Source organism: Centruroides vittatus, unplaced genomic scaffold, assembly GCF_030686945.1.
Source record: "Centruroides vittatus isolate TY-2023 unplaced genomic scaffold, ASM3068694v2 contig_7, whole genome shotgun sequence".
NCBI classification, from domain to species: Eukaryota; Metazoa; Arthropoda; class Arachnida; order Scorpiones; family Buthidae; genus Centruroides; species Centruroides vittatus.
The window spans coordinates 2139507-2160405 of record NW_027122442.1 but is presented as its reverse complement, the minus strand read 5'-3'; the positions used below and the strand labels follow the sequence as shown (position 1 = coordinate 2160405).

General features: G+C 31.0%; 2 protein-coding genes across 3 annotated transcripts in view; one reads left to right on the top strand and one right to left on the bottom strand.

The window, feature by feature from the left end:
• Window positions 1-4235: 4235 nt before the first annotated feature.
• LOC136980473 (uncharacterized) overlaps window positions 4236-20899 on the bottom strand; it is a 57952-nt gene continuing 41288 nt past the window's right edge. Inside the window, exons 4-5 of one of the 2 annotated variants that reach the window (XM_067276592.1) lie at window positions 14420-14609; window positions 4236-4648 (exon numbers count right to left, since the gene is read on the bottom strand). In XM_067276592.1, coding sequence (XP_067132693.1) covers window positions 4463-4648; window positions 14420-14609 — 376 coding nt within the window. In that variant the 3' untranslated portion in view covers window positions 4236-4462. The remainder of the gene's footprint in view (window positions 4649-14419; window positions 14610-20899) is intronic. The other variant, XM_067276591.1, reaches the window with a different exon arrangement.
• LOC136980394 (putative nuclease HARBI1) lies at window positions 15457-19591 on the top strand. The gene is made up of 6 exons (XM_067276501.1): window positions 15457-15466; window positions 16785-16835; window positions 17578-17606; window positions 18479-18824; window positions 18959-19103; window positions 19470-19591. The coding sequence occupies exons 1-4, from the start codon at window positions 15457-15459 to the stop codon at window positions 18779-18781; spliced, it is 393 nt and encodes a 130-aa protein (XP_067132602.1). The 3' UTR covers window positions 18782-18824; window positions 18959-19103; window positions 19470-19591.

The window sequence follows — 20899 nt, the reverse complement described above, 5'->3', positions numbered from 1 at the left end:
AATAAAATAAATAAATAAATAAAAATAAAGAATTTTCACGGAAATTACTGAAAGCCTTAAGGTGGTATTTCTTTACAAATCCGCCTGTCGACCCCCCTTTGTGCTAATGGAAGTCTCACTCACATTTCCGACTTGAAAAGAGACAAGTTGGAAAAACGGGGAGGAGAGAGAAAAAAGAAGTAAAAAAGAAAAAAATAAGAAAAAAATAAGTTAAGAAATATTCTCGCAACACAGTCAGTAGGTGTCGACACGTATCGAGTTGAATTTTGATGGAAATTCGACCAGTACCCCCTTTAGAATGTTCTTTCCGGCGTCACGTGACTACGACGACGAGGTATCGAATGTCTTAGTAACTGGTAACGGCTCGCACTGTCAACTATTGTCAAAATATACTACGTCAAGTCTTAATTTGTCGAGTGCAGTCTTTCCTTTGGGATTTTTCGTTTAATGGTTGTTTGTTGTTCTTTTTTTGCTCTCTTCTATCTAATTAAAATAGTCGAAAACCCACCGTGTGCGCGTTCGATCTTAAGTAGTATTAATGGTTTTATTTACGACCGACAGACGAACTAATATATTTTTAAATGAGATAATTACAGATTTGTTCTTATTAAACTCATAGGCAAAACAAACGAATGATTTTTATGGATTATTATTATTATTATTATTCTTTTTTGTGCCTGCAAGAAGGGTGTTGCGAGAGCAGCAACAGTCACCAACTTTAGAGTGACAAGAATAGATCTCTTAGGAAATTTAACAAGAATCCTCAGGCATATGATAGGCATTTGTATTCTTCATTCTTCTTTTTACTGTTTAAATATTAATATTCTTTGCAAAGAATTTATTTCTCTTGAATGTTAAACAATCATAAGTCAACGAACCAAAATGAAGATTCATGATGGCTACCGATAGAAAGTGGAATGCCAAATAAGTCGCTATGCAAAATATATATATATATATATATATTTTTTTTTTAAATTTTTTTTTTATTCGGAAGGAAACAACAATTCATTTGCAATTCGTATTAGCCGATCAAACGGATCATCTGTAGATCTACGCGTTGAAAGAAACGTGGAAGAATATTCTTTCTAGAATATCTAAATCTTTCTATGCAGTAAGTGGGACGGAGTTTTTGAAATGTTTCAGAATGTCTACAGCTTTTTATTATGCGAAAAAAAAATGCATTCTCCATTTTTAAATTACCCTTATGTGAGAAAATTATTGGATATAAATATTCTAGAAATGTTAAGTATCTTGTAACAGGACAATCAACTCTAGAATATTCTACAATTGAGATATTTGGTAATATAATTGAAACAAAGGATCGGCATCTTGAGTATTGCACGAATTAAAGAGCGGTTCTGATCTGACGTGCAATCTAGATACACTAATTCTAGATCGGGGGCATAGATTCTTTTCTACAATATAGCATTTTAAAAACTAATAAGTTGGAATTCTGGCGAAAAGAAATGCAACAAAGGTACCATTCCTCTGGGATAGATTAAGCAGATATTAACGAGCGAGCAGCTGTAATCAGACTTATGCGTAAACAAGAAACAAGAGAGTACACATTCTGTAATATTTGCATTTCTAGAAGGTACACAGTAAGTAAGATTCTTAAAAGAAAGATCGATAATAAAATTACATGTTTCTTCGTCATAAAAATTAAGAAAATGACAATGTTAACAGACATTTATTGCCAAATTCCGGATCAGAAACGAGCGCTAATCCCGCATTTTGCACGTTTTTGGTTCTTATCGATGGCAAACGTTTTCTGCGCGGCACGAAACGGAGCGACTCCATTAACGTCAAACAATATTATCGACAATACGTCAGACGGGGGGGACGTGGCGGGGAATGAGTATTTTAAAGAAGAATTTGTCAAAAGTCGAAAAATATTTTTCCTACTTTTAAAATTCGAAAGGAGGAGCGAGAGGTACGCGTGGGATAGGTCCAGATGTTTTATGAGGTCAGATGTGAGCGTGGTAAAAAGGCCACCTGTCACGTTCCCGACCCTAAATGGCTACACCCCGCTTCAATTATGATTCGCCCGCTTGATGGTCTTCAATTTTATACAGTTTTATAAAAGAAATATCAACCATTAAATAAACGTCTCCTCTAATTATGGACGGACGTTTGCGGAATTAAACGAAATCCTCCGTTTTTTTTTTTTCAATTCTGCTTCGTTACTTCCAAATTCGTTCTGGCGCCATCTGTTGTAATACTGGAGAACTATATCTTTAATTATATCTTTTAAATTAAAAACAAGAGGGGAAAAAACTAGTACGAGCGCTGTATATTTATATTTACTTCGCGTAGAATTTTCGAAAAATTTAATTCACGTTCGCGTACGAAGTTAAAGTTATCGGAAAAATTTAATTTTGAAATTTTACGCGTGTGTAATTTTAATATAGCAAATACTTTTTTTTATCGACGAAACCTTTAAGTTATTTATGCAGCCATTTTTTTTAATCTTAAAATTTTGTTTACTCTAAATTTATTTTTTAAAGAAAAAAAATCGTATAAATTATGTTAAAAATTGCGATTGTGTCTCCATCTATGTACGAGAACTTTTTTTTTCCCCTCCCGCATCCCGGAGAATTTTTAAATCATTAGATACGCAGTTGACAAATTAACAACGTCGTTTGTAATTCTCGGCTAATTATAAACGCATATATCAGAACCGGACAAGTTTGTTAATTGTCCGACACCCGGCCCGCTTTTGATTAATGTTTCGCATCTTGTTATTGGCTAATTCGTCTCACGTGACCGGCATCTTTCTCTCCGTCATAAACTATTCTTCGACGATCGAATATAACCCGTTTAACAAAGTTTGATTATACAATTAAATATTTATCGAGAAACGTATGTCGACGGCTTTTCGAATTATAAATCTAATTTAAATATTTTGCAAACCGCCAACCGACAAAATTAAAACTATAACCCAAATAACTAATTTGAATTTAATTAACGTTATCCTTATTGGTCGTTCGATTAATGACGTCGAAAGTTTTAATAAATGATCAATTATAAACTAGTCTGACGATTATTAATTATAGAAGACATCTTGTTTTAATCTCGCTACCTCGTGTGCTATTCTCGTAAACAAAGAAAATAATAATAATAATAAATAAAATTCTTATTATTATTATTATTTAGTTTTTGTTTACGAGATTATCGAAATCTAAAATGGCGCCGCGCAGCTGTCATTTTCGATCACATGTAACTTTATACACGTGGTACGAAGTTTATGAATAAATTTCCGAAAGTGGTAAATTACAAGTTTTGTGTAATTCGAAACGAGAAAATACACAAAACTCTTGTCAAATTACGATCGATACAAATATCAGATAACGATTAAAACATCTCGTAGCAACTGGGTTGTGTGTGTCGATATATAAGCATCTGTTTTCTGTCTCGTCCCGTTTCCTTAATAATTGGTGACAGAACTGCTAGTCGTAATGGCTTTGTGATGTAGTCTCTCTTATCCGATTAGCCCAGCATAAACCGCTGTGACGCTTACTACCAAGATTAATACATCTGACACTATCTGATAAATCTTGCATCGTGATTTGAACCGGTTTATACTTTATGACTATCGACTATTGAATAACTTTTTCCCCCTTCTTTCTACTCTAATTTTTAAGAAAGAGAAAAAAAAAATTTTTTTTTATCCTTAAATAATTATTATTCTACATTTTTAATGCTCTAGGAATATTCATGAGTCGAGTAGGAAAAATGTCACTTCGATGTCTTTAAATTAAAGGAAGAGTATCAAGTTTCCTTTCGTAAACGTGAATTTACAAGGTGTTAAGTTACCGGAGAGCGATCATCGTTTGTTTTAATATCCGCAATATTATGGGATTATGTAAATATATTCAGTTAAAAGATAGTTTTACTTACTTAAAAATATTGAAAATTACTTTTCCGCCGAGAGAAAAATGATTACTGGATGTAACCGTGTGATAAACATTTATTATTTACAATAAACTACCAGTGTAAATTTATAAAACTGCTGATAATCAGATGAATATACACAAAATGTTAAATACATATTCAAAGTTATGTACAATAGTTTAGAATTTATATAAATCAAATCATAATTCATACAAGCCTATGTAAAAATATGCAAAAGTTGATGATAATCGGATAGCTTTAACGATATATAATTCATTCAAGTACTGTACATTCAAATCATAATTATACAATTTTATTGTTTCTAATAACAGATTTTTATCTTATAAAATAACAATAATTAGAATGTAGTGTAATAAACAAAATAATCTAAAACTTTTTCGTCCAGAGTCTATAAACAAGGTAGTTATATGGAGATAACTATTTTACAAAATTCTTAAATTTTTAGATTTATTTTAAATATTTAGAGATTTTAAATCCTAAATATTTAAAAAGTTTCAAGCAAATATTGTAGTTAGAATATATTTTTTTTTATTATTAATCAAAATGATTAAGTTTCAGTATCTACTGCAGCTATATTGTAAAAGTCTCTCATTACGTTACTTGATTTTGGAATCATCACACAATTTCTTCCTCTTCCGCTGATCTCAGCAAAACACTTTTGAACTTCTGTAGTTCGAGAACACATTATTACAAAGGATACTTCTTTCGGCAGTTCTTTGTCTGCTAAATAGGCCTAAATTAAAAAATTAGTAATAATATATTTTATAAAGTGGCAAATCTATATAAGCTTTGCTTAAAATACAGGTCTAATGTTGATAAATTATTTTACTAATAAAATTAGATAAAGAACTTTCTAAAATCACTGAAATTGATATTTTGACAGGTTGCTAGTAAGAGATAAAAATCTTACTAGCAACCTGTCAAAATACCAGGGTGGAAAATCTATTCTATAGATATTACAACCGATATATCGCTATAGTATATTTCATTTACACAAATCATATACCGTATTTTACAGACTATAAGACGCTATGGACTATAAGACCACCTTAATTTTTAAACAATTTTTTAAAAATTTACCTATAAGACGCTACAGACTATAAGACGCACCTGAATTTTGGAGTAAGACACAATTTTTCGAAGAAAAAAGTGCGTCTTATAATCCGTAAAATACGATATTAAACAAAAAGTTTTAAGCAAAAATGAATACATTGTTAAATAAAATTTGTAGAATAAATTTAACATTTATATAAAGAAAGAAATTATAAATTTATATATTTTAATGTAATTGTAATAATTTAAGTTTTGACTAATCAAAATTCTTATTTAAAAACATGGCTTGTTTAGAATGTAGCTAAATCATTAGAAACCAAACCTTTTATTGTCCGGTGTAAAATTTAGACTGAAACAAATGTTTTTGGCTAATTTAATTAACCATTTTCAAGTTCCAATCTAATACAAAAAATAAATTGCTAGATTCTAGAACATTGTTTACACAGGAAATGTTCTTGATTCACTTACATTAGATTGTATTTTGATGATTGATTAAATTATTCAAAAGTGTTTGTTTTGATGTAATTTTATGCTGTATTGTAAAGGTAAAGATTATATAAATTTTGTTATTGTTTACATTAGATAAATCTCTCAAAAATCACTTGAGAATATATTAACAGATTAATGTTACACAACATTACTGCAAGATATAATCTGCATTATAGTTAATCTCTATCATGTTTTATCATTCAAATTTCTATCCAATTTACACATTTAATAACAATTTGGTTATATTTGGTATGATGATTTATTTTTAAATCATTTTACAAACTTATTTTAGAATAATAAATTTTTTCATTAGGTAAGATTAATTAGATTTGAAATTATTAAACATACAAAACATTTATTAATACACAATTTCAATTTCAAACACTCATACTTTATTATTGCATTTGCTTTGATTAATGAATATTCTTTAATAATTGCTTATAACAACCTTTCCTCTAAGGATTAGAATGTTGTTTAATCGACAAACTCATTGTCAAAATTAATAAACGGTGCAAAAGAAATGTACTTATTTAGAATGGCAATATTAAGACAATTTGATGCTATTCATATTCAATCTTTATTATTTCATTTGTGATTCCCAGATGAAAATCAAGTTTCATACATAAATAACACACATTTTTCTTTATTTTTAAAATCAAGTCTTAGTTATTTCATAGAGAATCACTTGTTTAGCAACATGCTATCAATTAATTAAAATAAATTCTAACGATGCTATTTTAATTAATAAAATGGTACTCTCTTCAGAATTTGAAGTAATTTACTTTGTTTAAACAAGCAACTACTTGTAAATAATTTAAACCAGCAGTGTTCAAACTATGGTAATGTACCAAAGAGGATGTCCAATTTTAAATAAAAATATAATAATTTAAGTGCAAGTATTTGTTTGTTTTTCAGACTTTTATGTTTATTCATATAGAAATTATATTAAATAAATTTGTTTATAATTTGTAGAAACCAATAGCATGTCATGAGCATTATGTGATCTAATTAAAACTGATTCTGCTAAGATTTAAGTTTTTATTATTATGAAAGAATATAGTAATTTTTGTCCAAGCTCAAAGCTTTGACATATATTGTAGTGTTGCAAAATATGTTTCAATTTATTTATTATTATTACACTTTTCAACAATAAAAAAAAGTTGAATTTTAGATTATTATTAAAATTTAAAAAAAAATCAATTTTATTTTAATTAGAAATTATTATTTCTTCGCTATTTTGTATTCTAATTTTTAAGTTTTCTACAGATTGGTATCAGGTTATAGATCAGACTTTCACAAAAGCTATTTTAGCAAATTTAGCTGTCAAATTGTTTAAACCTGTGGCTAAAGTAGTTTTTTGATAGTTTGATATACTAACTATAAATATTCTTATAATTTTATTTCTTTATTAAAACAATCAATTATGCTTTAAAATATTTTATCCTGGTAAGTAGAAACATTAATAAAATACTATTGTCTATCTAATTTTATTTCATAACAATTATATTGTATTTGGTTCAAGCCCTGCTTTTCATAATGAAGGTAACTAAATTAATACTGGAACAAATCTGTATCTTCCTAAATATTTTCACTTCTTGTATGTGATTAATATATCTCAATGTGGCCTAAATCTGGCCAATTTTTCCAGATTTATCACACCTTGTCCAAAATGCATTTCCAATGTTAATAAAAGTATATATATTTTTTGGATCTGATTCCTGACACTGTTTTCATCGCTTGACCTACAAGGTGTGGTAAGTTTGGAAAAATTGGCCAAATTTAGGCCACATCAAGAGAAACCTGTATCATTTTTACTGAAATGCAACTAGAACTGACAATCAAACCAGTTGTTTTGAGCTGGTTCATACAAGTTTATCAGAACATTTTAAAGTGGTGAGATTAACTACCAATATAAAATATGTAAGCGTGGAGTGTGACGATTGTTTGCCATGTTTCTCCTATCTCAGACAATGCCCTTTGTTTGATGCATTCCCGAATGTTCCATCGTCTGTTAGACCCGGAGGGGGCAATGAACCCAGCAGGGAGGGGCTAGAAAGTATAAAAGGTGATAAGGCCAATAAAAGGAAACGTTTTCAGACCAACTGAGAAGTGAACTAGATGAACAACGAGGTCAACGAAAAACAAGGGTTATCAATGAAGGAGATCAAAGGTGAACAATGAGTGGGGATAGAGCTTCTAGATGGTTTCACCTATATGTTTAATTGTATACGGTATATATATATATATTAATTGTGTATAGTGTACATGTATCGAGAGGAATTAATTGTCACAAAAACCGAGAGATTATTGTAGTATATATCGAGTCAAGTGTTATCTCATTTTCGGGTCGAGAAAATAAATCCTACAATGACGTCTGTGACAGGATTTTGTGTGTAGACTACAAGTGGGTCTTCTCGGTAGATTTCTGTATAATGGTTATATATTCCTTTGTTTGTACCCTGTGAAAGAACGCAATGAGCGAACAGGATAGTCTTTGTGGGACCACTCTCAATTGAGCCAGTATGGCGTCTCCTCCAGTTATCACAGGATTCCTAGGGATGATCCCCACCTTTTTGAATACTAGTAGTGACTCTGTGAATATATGCCAATTTTTCCAAACAGTCGACAATGTTGCCAGCCTGGCCGGATGGGATCCAGAAGTAAGGATTGCAATATTGCAGGCCAAACTCAAAAGAGGACCATGTCATAAGAATGGGGGCACAAGTCTTGTACCCCATTCCTTCAATGATGTGAAGAATCACTTAATCAAGAGTTACAACAGAAGTGAATTCCAGGAGAAGAGTGCATTAGACCAACTACTGGGCATTCAACAAATAAGGGAAGAGAAGGTATATAACAATCACATACGTTCTCTTAATGCCTTATTTTATAGGGCTGTATTTAAAGATAGCCAAGTTTCGTTACTCCATGACAATGTTGTGATGAAAAGATTCATAAAAGGCCTACATCCCCAGCTCTGGGAACATGTCCTTCATGGCAAACCTAAAACCTTAAACGAAGCTGTAGATATTGCAGAGTGTGAAGAATAGGTTAGTAATGAATGTGGGAATTTCAGGAATAATAGAAACATTTCCATTATACAAAATCCAAGAGTGATTGTGACGACAGGGGAGAAAACACTAGTGTCGAGACAGAGAAAAATGACAGATTAGCTCGTTTAGAGGCCGCAGTGAGTTCACTGTACGAATCTGTCGCTCAACTAGCCAAGAATAGCCGTGCAGGACAGAGAATAAGACAGTCGGGGGATAGACGATGCTTCATATGTAATGACCTGAATCATGTAGCGAGGAAATGCCCTAAGCGTAAACCCTCAAATTTAAACTGAATATGGAACAGAATGAATGCCAGCACTCTGTTCCCAGCTATAAAATAAGTCTGGCTGGAGTCAATGTATCTGAGAAGGGGCTCTCAATTATAAAGGAGACCATAGGGCAGCTGGATGTAACAGTGCTATGCGATACGGGTGCTGAGAAATCAGTGATGGATACAGATTTACTGGGTAGGTTAGAACTCCAGCACGGAAAATGGCCCTATCTAAGAAAAGAGGTGAGAACTCAGGGATCAATGGACATATTTCTGTTTATGAATGGGCCTTCTGACCTCGAATACAACAGCATATTGGGGTCGATTTTCTTGGCAAATTTCCGTCAGTTCTGAATGAGGTGAGAGGAGAGTTGGAGAGCAGGAATAATTTGTACAGAGACTATGGGGTTTATATGAGTTGTGCTGGGGTAAATACCAATGAAAGCATCATCAGGATAATAGATTTTTCCCACGTGGAGAATCCTTACCATGATGGGGATGTAGGCTTAGTGAAAGAAAGGAGCGACGTCTTTGCCCTGGATGTTAAAGAGTTAAAGAGCTTACTGGCACTACTAAATTTGTGCATAGACCAATAGTCGATGATACCAAAGTTGTAAATGTGAGGCAGTATTATATCCCTAACTGCCATTTGAGCAAGCTAAAGGCATTGATGCAGGCTTTTTTAAAAGCCAGCATCTGTGAAGAGAGAGCTCTTTGGAGTGGAATTCTCCAATCCACGTCCTAGCTAAGGAATCCGGTGAGATAAGAATGACCTTAGACCTTCGGAAGGTCAATGAAATAACCGAAAATCAAGACTTTCCAATGGCCTGCATAGATGACATCTTGGAAAAATTTCATGGGAGCAAAATCTTAATATTAGATCCAAATCCCTATCGATCCATCAACCCGCCACATATTCACTTTTTCCACTCCCTGGGCAAGTATCAAATGTGTCGACTTCCTCAAGGAGCTAAAAATAACGGAAGGTATTTTCAATATGTGATGTCTTGTTTGCTGGGAAAACACATAGGGATAAACTGTTACATCTTTCAAGATGATATCGTCATATTCTCCCCGTCAATTGATGAACATATGTAAATATTGGAAGATGTGTTTGATTATCAGTGAGGCAAACCTAAAATTAAACCCAAAGAAGTGCAAATTCCTTGTAAACAAAGTTTGCTATTTGGGTCACCTAACCGATGGAGAAGGAACCAGTCCTGATCCCAAGAACACCGACACAATAGCATGCATGGAGCCCCTAAAAACGTAACGGAAGTCAGAAGCTTCCTTGGAATAATAGGATTTTTCAAAAAACTCATTTAAAATTTCTCTGAAATAGCCCTTCCACTTACCAAATTGACCAAAAACAATGAAAAATTCAGATGAGAAGAGCCCCGCCAAATTAGCTTTGACCATTTGAAGGACATCATCATTAAACTACCCATTCTAGCCCACCCACAATGGGTGGTTTAACAATAACCATTTAGATTAGCCATTTCATATTAAAAATTATAAGGTATAAAAATATATAAGATTTATATGGTATCACTTAAGGATCTTTTTATATGTTAATGAATTTAGTTATATATAAAAACAATTTTACATCATTTATTAAACAACTAATACATACAATAAGAATAAAAATACATATTAATGTAGTTACAGTTTAGTATGAATGATTTGTTTCATATTGAAGTCAAATGATAAATAGTAACAAACAAGTCATTTTATAATACAAATTATCATTTAAACTTTCTTTTATGAATTACAATATAAGAAAAGTAATGTGTGTATTCACTTACAATTTGCCTTGAATAATCAAGATTCTACTAAATATATAAATAATATTAGTTTAATATCCTATCATGATGCAAATATACTGTATTTTACAGACTATAAGACGCACCTGAATTTTAAAGGCAATTTTTCGAAGAAAAAAGTGCGTCTTATAGTCTGTAAAATACGGTATATTATATACATCATGATAAAGCTTGGAAGCTAGCCGAGAACTATGGACAATGAATAAAAGACATTTCTTGTCAGCATAGTTAATTAACAAGTTTATGGTTACCAGTGGCGTGCCGTCATTGGAAGCGATGGAAGCGCCGATTCCACCTTCCAATGACCTTCCCTTGTATTTTATAAAATATAAATTTTCATATTTTAACGTACTTTGAATTAATTAAAATTAATATTTTATTATAACTGCATTATGTATCTTTTACAAATTTCTATACTACATGTGAAAAAAAAACGATAAGATTGCTATTGTATATTCGAATAATTCAGTGTCGGAAGGAATGTCGAAACTGGGTCAGTTTCTAATCAGCCAGATTATATAGGCATTAGCACATGCGGTTTACAGAGCACCAACCTCACCCGGTTTAGCTGGTAGAAGCGAACACGCGTACGGAGTCCAACTTTATAACCCAAACCGGTTCTGAGCTGTTAGCCGCCTGCCTGTCAACTTCCAAGCAGCCAGATTATAGACATTGGCGCATGCGCTTTACAGAGCACCAACGTCACGGTTTAGCTGGTAGAAGCGACACACGCGTAAAGAGTACGCGACTTTATATCCCGGAGCGGTTGTGGGCTGTTAGCCGCCTGCTAGATATTCGGCCACCCTCGCCCGATTATGTGAATCATGAGCAGACTAGATCAACGGCGGGCAACCCGCGGGCCAGCTACGGCTGGCGAAAAGTTTCTATCCGGCCCGCGAGATCTTTAATAGATTATTAAATTGGAAAAATAACTATTAATAGTTATTTTTCCAATTCTTTGTAATTTTCGAAAACGATAAGAAAATAAATGTAGTAATTAACTTTTTATTTATTTATTTCATATTTGCAGACTAAAAAAATTACGAGTCACAAGAAGGCGTCAATTAACTACTACGGCGCAGAAAAAAACGTAAAATTTATTCTGGCCCATGTTATAAAAAGGATAAAAAGTCTAGGTTGCCCACCCTAGACTAGATTTATAACAACCCAACCGATAGGAGTTTACTGGCACGTTTTTATGATAGTTCTGTATAGTTGACAGGAGTTTAAAAATCTCCATTAAAATATTTGATATATTTATTCTGCGTTTATTCCGCTCTCCCGTCTTATATTACTTGCGGATTTCAATGTTAAACCGGTGATATTACGATTTAGTATGTCCCATCTGTAAGGGGATGCAGAAAAAACATGTACAATTCTAGTACAGTGTTAAAAATTAACTGTTACTTTGGCAGCATCATTTACAACCAAATTTAATGAATGAGACGTACAGTACATACAATGGTACAAAAAAAAAAGCTCTAGAATTTATTTTCCTTAAATTTACGATTTATATATCCGTTGTCATAAAAATTCGTCTTTCCACTGTTTTCCCAAGACTACAGATATTCAGGTACAAAGTAACTGGTTTCGACTTATTTCTACTTAAGAAGTGACTAAATAATTAAGAGATTAGGGAATGGGGACATAAATAAAATCCTGTTGAAAGAGCCAGAATTTTACTTCAACAAAAGCTTAACAGAACCAATCACTTCGCTCAGTACAGTGGGAAACTGATTTCCGTGTACACCTGGTATTAAAACGAATTAGTTAGAAAACGAATGACTATTAAGTTTAACATAGTTAGATTTTTACAGCTACGGTGAGAAACGTTTAAAATTTACAACAGCCCTGTGGCGTCCTTTGAGATATACTAGTGATGCGACAAAAGAGGCATTTGACATTGACCGGTATCGGCACCCTCGGGATTTGGCACGCACACACTCACTACACACCTACCTGGACCGTCACTAGTTCCATCCATTAGCTACTCGTATCAAGATATTTGACTAAGTGGATTGTTTTAAGATTTAAAAAGTAAAGAATATTTTATGTTATTTTTATGTACGTTTCTTTACAAAGCTATATTTTAATTATAATTTTCTTTAAAAGTATATTAATACAATGAACAATACATTGTACCAGGTATGTATATCCACCGCACATTTTATTTCACCGAGTAAGTTTTTTATAATTTATTTTTAATTTTAGCCCTTATATCGTGGCTAGCGATTCAGAATGTAATTGTGATATTAAAAATACATTTAGAGAAGTCTACAGTTTTTACTGGCTTATTGAACAAATGAATACGAATGGACCCTAGACCAGTGATTCTTAACAGGGGGCCGCGGCCCCTGGGGGTCCATAAGAAGTTTGCCGGGGGCCGCCAAATTATGCAAAATTTCCTTCAGAATATAATAAAAAGAAAATTGATGTATAATCCGAATATCGTATTGAAAAGTGAAATAAGAAAGATAGTTTTCCTATTTAGTTTTTATTTATTTATTTTGTATTTCTTCCTACATACAACTTTGTTAGTACAGAAGAAATAAATGTAAATATGCTACTTACACCGCAGTATTTACTTCTTTTATTCCAAAGCAATTTTAAGAAACTATTAATGCTTGGAATTTTAAAAATAATTAGGAAAAATAGTAGGCTTTGAAAATTTAAATATTTTTGTAAAAGTTATGCAAAATCCTTACGACAAGTGGGCATTTTAGTTTTAGTTTAGTTTTAGCATCGACATTGGATCGATTTATCGACATGTTTCTTATTTTATTTTCTGTTAAAAATTAATGAGTTTTCATGTTTAATTGTGAAGTTTGAATGTTATTTAAATAGATAATGAAATAATAAAATTATGATTTACATTTACTATATAAAAAATAAAGCAATAATAAAAATATCAATTTATTATAGATAAATTATCAAATATAAATTATTATTAAAAAACGGGGGTCACAAAAAAATTATGAAATATTTGGTGAGCGGCGAGTATAAAAAGGTTAAGAACCACTGCCCTAGACCATCACTGACGCGCAATTAACTGATTGCCCCTGGAAGTCGGCTTCTTACAGAAACACAGCTTCCCTGTCATCAAATGTCACGGCACGCCACTGATGGTTACTGAATTAATAAGATCAGAGGCCCAGATAATATAACTGGCACATGCACAGTAAGTAAAATTGGCAGGTAAAATTCTGCTCCAGATCAATAATTTTAATTTCTAATTATTAATAGTAGCACAAGATAGGTGTCTGAACTGCGTACTGCCTATCTTTAGGCCAAATTTATTAGCAATAATTAGATTAATTATAATCAAAGAATTTGGCAATAAATGGGCTTGGCTGTGCTTATTTACACTAGATATTATGTTAAAAGTTACTAGTTTCAATTGGAAACCCTGAAATTAAATTTTAACTTAATAATATCCAAAATTTTTGCAATTTCAACTTGCAATTGATTCTAAAATTTGATAAAAAGACTACAAATGAATTTACTTTTATTCATTAATATTTTATACTTTTGTAATGAAATTTCATATTTGTATTAATTTAACAGTAAATGACAAAATAGTTCATATAAACAAAATAAAACTGTCTGTTGACATTACTAAGATTTTTATAAGATAAAATACATTTTGCCAAGTACTTTTACATTATATTTTGTTACAAAAATCTTAGTAATAAATAAAATTATCATCATTTACACATGCTAGATTTGTGACATGCTTACATTATGCATAAAATGTACAATGTAATCATGTCATATTATGTATACAGTTCAATTCAAATAATATAAACTTTACTTACAGTTTTTGATAAATTCTTAGCACAAGATCCTTTACTTTTAATGCCTACTAATGGATGTAAATGAAATCTTTCAGATTGGTGTAATTCTGATAACGAAGAATTTAAATTTTGTCGAACACGATTTTTTTTCCCATAAAACATAATAATGTGAACTCCTGAAGACAACTGCTTTTTTAATTTCCACAAAAATCTATGTAAATGTAAAAACTATAATTAAAATTATAATAATAAATTAGAAATGACATGTTTATAATTAAAATTATAATTAATTAATATTTATTTTTTGTTCATTTAAAATAAATTCTGAAATATAAAGTTGAATTAGTCACTGTAGTTAATCTACTGAATTAAACAATGCATCTTTAACAGTCATACTTCACCCATTTAAGGGTCGATTTACACATAACAGTGACGTGTCGGCACAATGCAATAAGCATCAATAAATATCACACACAGCCAATCAGTTTCATGTATGACACTTGTATGATTGACAAAATACAGATCACGTGTTGTAGATGAAGCTCTGATTGGTTATGTGTGATATTTATCGATGTTTATGCACCAAACGGTCACTGCCAGCACGTCACTGTTGTGTGTAAATCGACCCTAAAGGTGTATTGTTTAACTCTGAAATATATTATGAGATAATTACATGGTATAACAATTCAAAATAAAATTCAGTAAAATAATACTTTTAGTTATATAGAGACGAGCAGCATTTCTTTCAGGTTTGTAAACAGTTAGCAAGTGGTAACCATCACAGACATTATCAAAGTCAGGACTAGAAAACAAAACTGCTCAAAATAAGTAAAATACTTCAGATTATATATACAGTGGAACCTGCCAATGTGACCATCTTGGTAACATAACCACATTCCTATAGTGACCAATTTTATTTGGCCTGAAATTTACTCAATAAATTTTAGAGATACTTTCTCTCTGTATTGTGACCACCTGCTTATTGTGGAAGATGACCACTGTTACATCTGGTTTTCCTGAAATGTAACCTGTTAAATTGACTACATTACAGAAAAAAGATGGTGGATTGTGGGTAATTGGGTTACTAGCAACCCTCATGGTGTAGACAAGAAGAAATTGTACTTGCAGGTCAACATCTGCCTCCCACATAACACAAAATTTACTTCAAGAATATTTTCCATTACCAGAAGTTGCTTCAATATTGTAATACAACAGCTACTGAAATGAAACCTGAGTAACTAAATTCAATCTACATTTCACTAAAAATGTTAAATAAATGTTTTAAAAACTGAAAAATGAGAAATAATTTTGTTACCTCTGAAATCTGCTTTTGTATGCTTTTTTTTTTTTAAAGTGGATTTGAGAAAGTTAGGTATAACATCTAACTTTCTGGGCACTAGTTATTATAAATTTTGGAATGGATTTTATAATTGTTTAGGCTATAAATGTCTGAGATGTCTAGCAACCTTGTTTGGGCAGAATTCAGATGTGATATTTCTGGAGATTTCTGAAACTCCAGAAATATCACATTGTTTTCTAATGTACTGAGCTTCTCTCCTATTTGTCATACATTATTCTGTAGTTTTGTATGTTTTGTTCATTACTGAGAGCATCTAAAATCTGTTAATCTACAGTTCTGCAGTCCTAAATTACAGCTCAAACCAAGCCATAGAGAGAGCTTTTTCTGAAAGAAAAAGTTGAGGTTATCAAGTTTCTTGAACCCAATAGTCAACAAAAAGCAGCAGCAAAAGTTCAGGATAAGTAAAGCATGTGTTAACAACATTCATAAATAGAAGATAGAATACTTTAAATGTTATTAAGACAACGAAAATGGAGACCATTCCAGAAAAGTATGAAAGACAGCAAATTTTGAGATAAATGCTGCTGTTCTGAAATGGTTTCAGCAAATGCAAGGCATGAATTTGCTGAAACCATCTAGTCTACTATATGAATGCTACTTCCTGTAGCATTGACCTTTTGCATCTGGTCAATGCTACAGGAAGTAGCATTCACATTTTCAGAAAAGCTTCATATTCAGAACTTTAATGAATCAAATGATTCACTCATATCATTTAAGTAAAGACAAGCCATTTCACAGAAAGTACTATGTGGAGAATCAAATGATGTACTGTACATAACAGTGGAAAACTTCAAAGAGAGGATATCCCAATTTTGATGCAATTAATGTGCATACTGCTATATAAAACTCCAGCTGTCAATGTCAATAGAAATAAATTCACAAAACAAATAATGTGTCATGGAATTGTTTGAAATAATGTTTGTATTCTCCATGTAGTGACCACATGAAGCAGGTTTCACTGTATGTATGTATATATATATATCTGGTATATTTTACACTAAATATATATCTGTATATATAATACAGTAGAACATCAATTATCTGAATACCGATCAACCGAACATCAATTAACCAAAAGTGTTCTAGTCGGCAAATTCAAATTTTTGCTTGTGCCGTGGTGCTGCAGCACTCTCTCCCTCCCTGCCAACCTAAACTGTAGGCCTACTTTAATATACTACTTTATGTAAGATATGTATTTGTAAGACATATGAGACAGAATATATACAGTACAGTTTTGTGTATAATATATTTTTTCATAAATGATCAGTTATCTGAACAACCACAGTCCTGAATTGTTTCGGATAATCAATGCTCTACTGTACATTGATATACATACACACATATTGTTGAAAAAGAATTTATGTACCCAACCTAAAGCCAATTAAAGAGACATCATTAAAAAACAATTTCATCATGAATGTTACAAGTCAGAAAATGGCAAATACAGTCTAGCACAGTAGTTCCCAAAGTGGACAGTACTGCCTACTGCAGGTGGGAGTAAATCTAGGAGGCAAAAAGAAGCATGTGGGCAGCAGGGAGTGATGGAGGCAAGGTACTGAATGACGACGACGATTGTGGGTAAAGGTTGGAATCATCACTGACAATCTTTCTGCTTCCTCTGTTAAAACAAGTAAGAAACATTCCATTTAATGGTTTCCAGACGTTGAGAACAATAGACAAGAGGAAATTAGAATTGGAGAGAGAAGAAATTAGAATTTGACGTTGCGAATCTCAGTTTAATCTTCGAGCTGATGCTTTTTGGTTGAATGATACACGGTTTAAACAACTTTATCGTCTTCCGAAATCATTAGTTGTACAGATATATATATATATATATGTAATGAATTATGAGATATGCTAGAACCAAAATGTTTTAAGAAAAATGCTCTATCTGCAGAAATAAAAGTAAGTAGCTTTTTAATGTTAATAAACTATGTTGTTGTATCACTTAAAAATAATTACCTTAACTATTTATAATTGCTTTTTTGTTAAAATTTAAAGGAAGTAGCCATAGCATAAACATTATTTCTGAAATACGTTTCATTCGCATATGTATAAATGAAAATGATAGCTTTGAATATAAATATATAAAAGTTTCGTGGAGATTAGTATATGCAGGTTACACTTTTTAAATGTAATTTTTAACAAGAATTTTGAATAAACATTATTTCTTATATATACAATGTAAGCTGCAGCTTTGAAGAAATTAAACTTTATACACTATAGTTTGATATATTAATTAATTAATATTAACATCTACTGCTTCACTATATATAAATTTTAAATTATAGTAACCAATTATAAAATAGACTATACATAAGAAACATTTTATAATGTATTTATAATAAGAGAGTAATAGTCATTTAGCAAATTTTAAAATAAAATATATATTCAGACTAATGTGGAATTAATTTTCTCTTATTTATAGAAAAATGACTGTATAAAATTATTGAGAATATATGAAAATTGTGTATAAGAAAATATGTTTCCCAAATAATGACATTTTAAAGTCACATTAACATGGAGATTTTGTTAATTATTATTTATTAATTGTATATAAAATATTGTTTAATACAAAATTGTTGATGTTCATATAACAATATGAATATGAATGTACAGTACAGTACATATGCTTATAAAAATTATTATAGGTAACTTTTTGAAATATAATATATATCTGTGAGCTGCATTATAGTTTTATTAAATTTGTTTTCTTGTAGGCATTATGTGCTCTTAGATTTTTTGCTTCTGGTTCTTATCAGATGCCAGTAGCTCAAGATAACATGCTAGAAATTAGCCAGCCATCGGTAAGCAGTTGCATAACGACAGTAAGCAAGGCAATAAATGTGGTTCTTCTTCATCGCTGGATAAAATTTCCAAGTTCTGAAACAGAGATGACATTAGTAAAACAAAAATTCATGAGTTTAGGCGGCGTTCCGGGAGTGATAGGTGCTATTGATGGAACTCGCATTCCTATAATTGCACCATCACTTAATGATCCTGAGCATAAAGAATTTACATAAGTCAATCGAAAAGGATATCATGTCATAAATACAAAAATAGTAAGTAAAAGACTAACTTTTTGGATTATATTTTAAATGATTTTAGTACATAAATTATCAAATTTGTTATTAAATTATAAATATCATTTCGTGACAAAAAATAATACAATAAATTATTATATTTTCATTATTTGTCAGGTGTGTGACCCCGACATGAAAATAAATAGCATTAATGTAAAATTTCCTGGATCAACACATGATACGTATATATGGAAAAGCTGCAACTTAAGACAAGTTTTTATAGAGGGAAGAATCTAAACGAATAATAATGCTTGGTTAATAGGTTAGTAAAATTAAATCAACAGCTTTTTGATATTGAATATTACATATTTCTTAGATTTTTTTCTAAATAATGCTTCATATATGTTTATTGAGTAATAGTTGATTTATTTTTAGTTATTTTATTTTACTGTAATACTGTATTCGCTTAGTTTATTAGAAATGATGGTACTGAAGTTGTATGTGAAATGAATATATTGATATTTTCACTTGTACACATGAAACTTCATTGAAAGTTTAGAATATTTGATTTATTATATGTAAATATAACAGTAAAAATATTAAAAGTTTAATCAAAACAAGGCAGAGAAGACCATGGTTACATGATATCTTTTGTATCATATGAAATTTTTTTTCTTTCTTTTTGTAGGTGATAGTGGCTATCCAATGGAACCATGGCTTCTGACACCTATATTAAATGCTCAGCAACAAAATGGGCAAAACTATAATAGCAGCTTGACATCAACGAGAATCATTGTAGAACAATGTAATGGACTTTAAAGTCCGATTCAGATGTTTACACAAACACAAGGTGTTAAATTATTCATCTTATAAAGCTGGATTAATAACTAACGCACGTGCTGTTTTACACAATACGTGGTACATAAAATTTCTCTTGAAGAGAATATAGATTTATATGACGGAATGATGGGAGAAATGGAATTTCCTACAGTTTCCAGACTTGGAGATGAAGTCTCACTTTGCAACAAAGCCAGAGAAATTCAAAAACGACTGCTCAGGAGCCATTTCAACAGCATAATTACAATTATTTACAATAAATAAAAAATGATATAATTCTTTTATTTGACTGATTTATATTCTGTAAATTTTAAATAATAGAAGCATTTATACTATGCTGAAATAAAATGTTCTGTTAAATTTTTAATGTTTAAAATGTATGAAATACTTGTACGTACATATTTAGTGACAAATAATTTTTACAAAATACATATGAATAGTTAAAATGAACATAATGTTTATTTCACACAGAATGACATGCAATAATTATCTAGTATATAAATGGAACTTTTCATATCAGATGATTTATGAAACCAGTAACCATCTTTGTTGTTAGAAGAAACATATTTTAGTCATTTGTAAAATAAATTAAAATTTTGCATAAATAGTTAAAAGACTTTCCTGAAATGTGAAATTTACTTGGTAATAATATATTGGTTGAAAATAGATTTGGTTACTCTTTATCACAAATGAATGGTCCTAAAAAGAGCTATTTTATTGTGAAATCATTTATTGATTTTCTGCTTCTGTTACAGAATTCCTTAATGAAGCAGCAGCCTTGTTTTCTGCTGCTGCCGCTGCCTTCCTTTCAATATTTTTTGCAATTTCACTCATTGCTTATTGTATATTTTTTTAAATGAGCAACTTTTTATCTTCAGTTCTATTAAGGCTTTCTGCCACTTTCACCCCAATAGATTTTTTCATGTTTTCTTTTTTCCTGGTCAAATTTTTTAAAATTATCTTTTTATCTGTTAAATACTTAATATTGCAAAATAATATATCCACTTACTGTTAACATTTCTTAATGAGTTATCCAAATGTAGTTGGAGACAATCAGTTGGGTTGCAATCACTTGGAGGCAGTTCGAAATATGCATTTTGATGAGTAGATGGACATTCTTCTAAGTATGCACTTTCACTTATAGAATTATTATTGTCCATCTTATTAATATCTTTTGTGCACTTTCACTCATCTCTTGTGCACCATTTGGTTCTTATAATACATACATTTCCTATAATTACTGTAATTTAATAGGCATGTTTTAATTTCAATATGATTTTT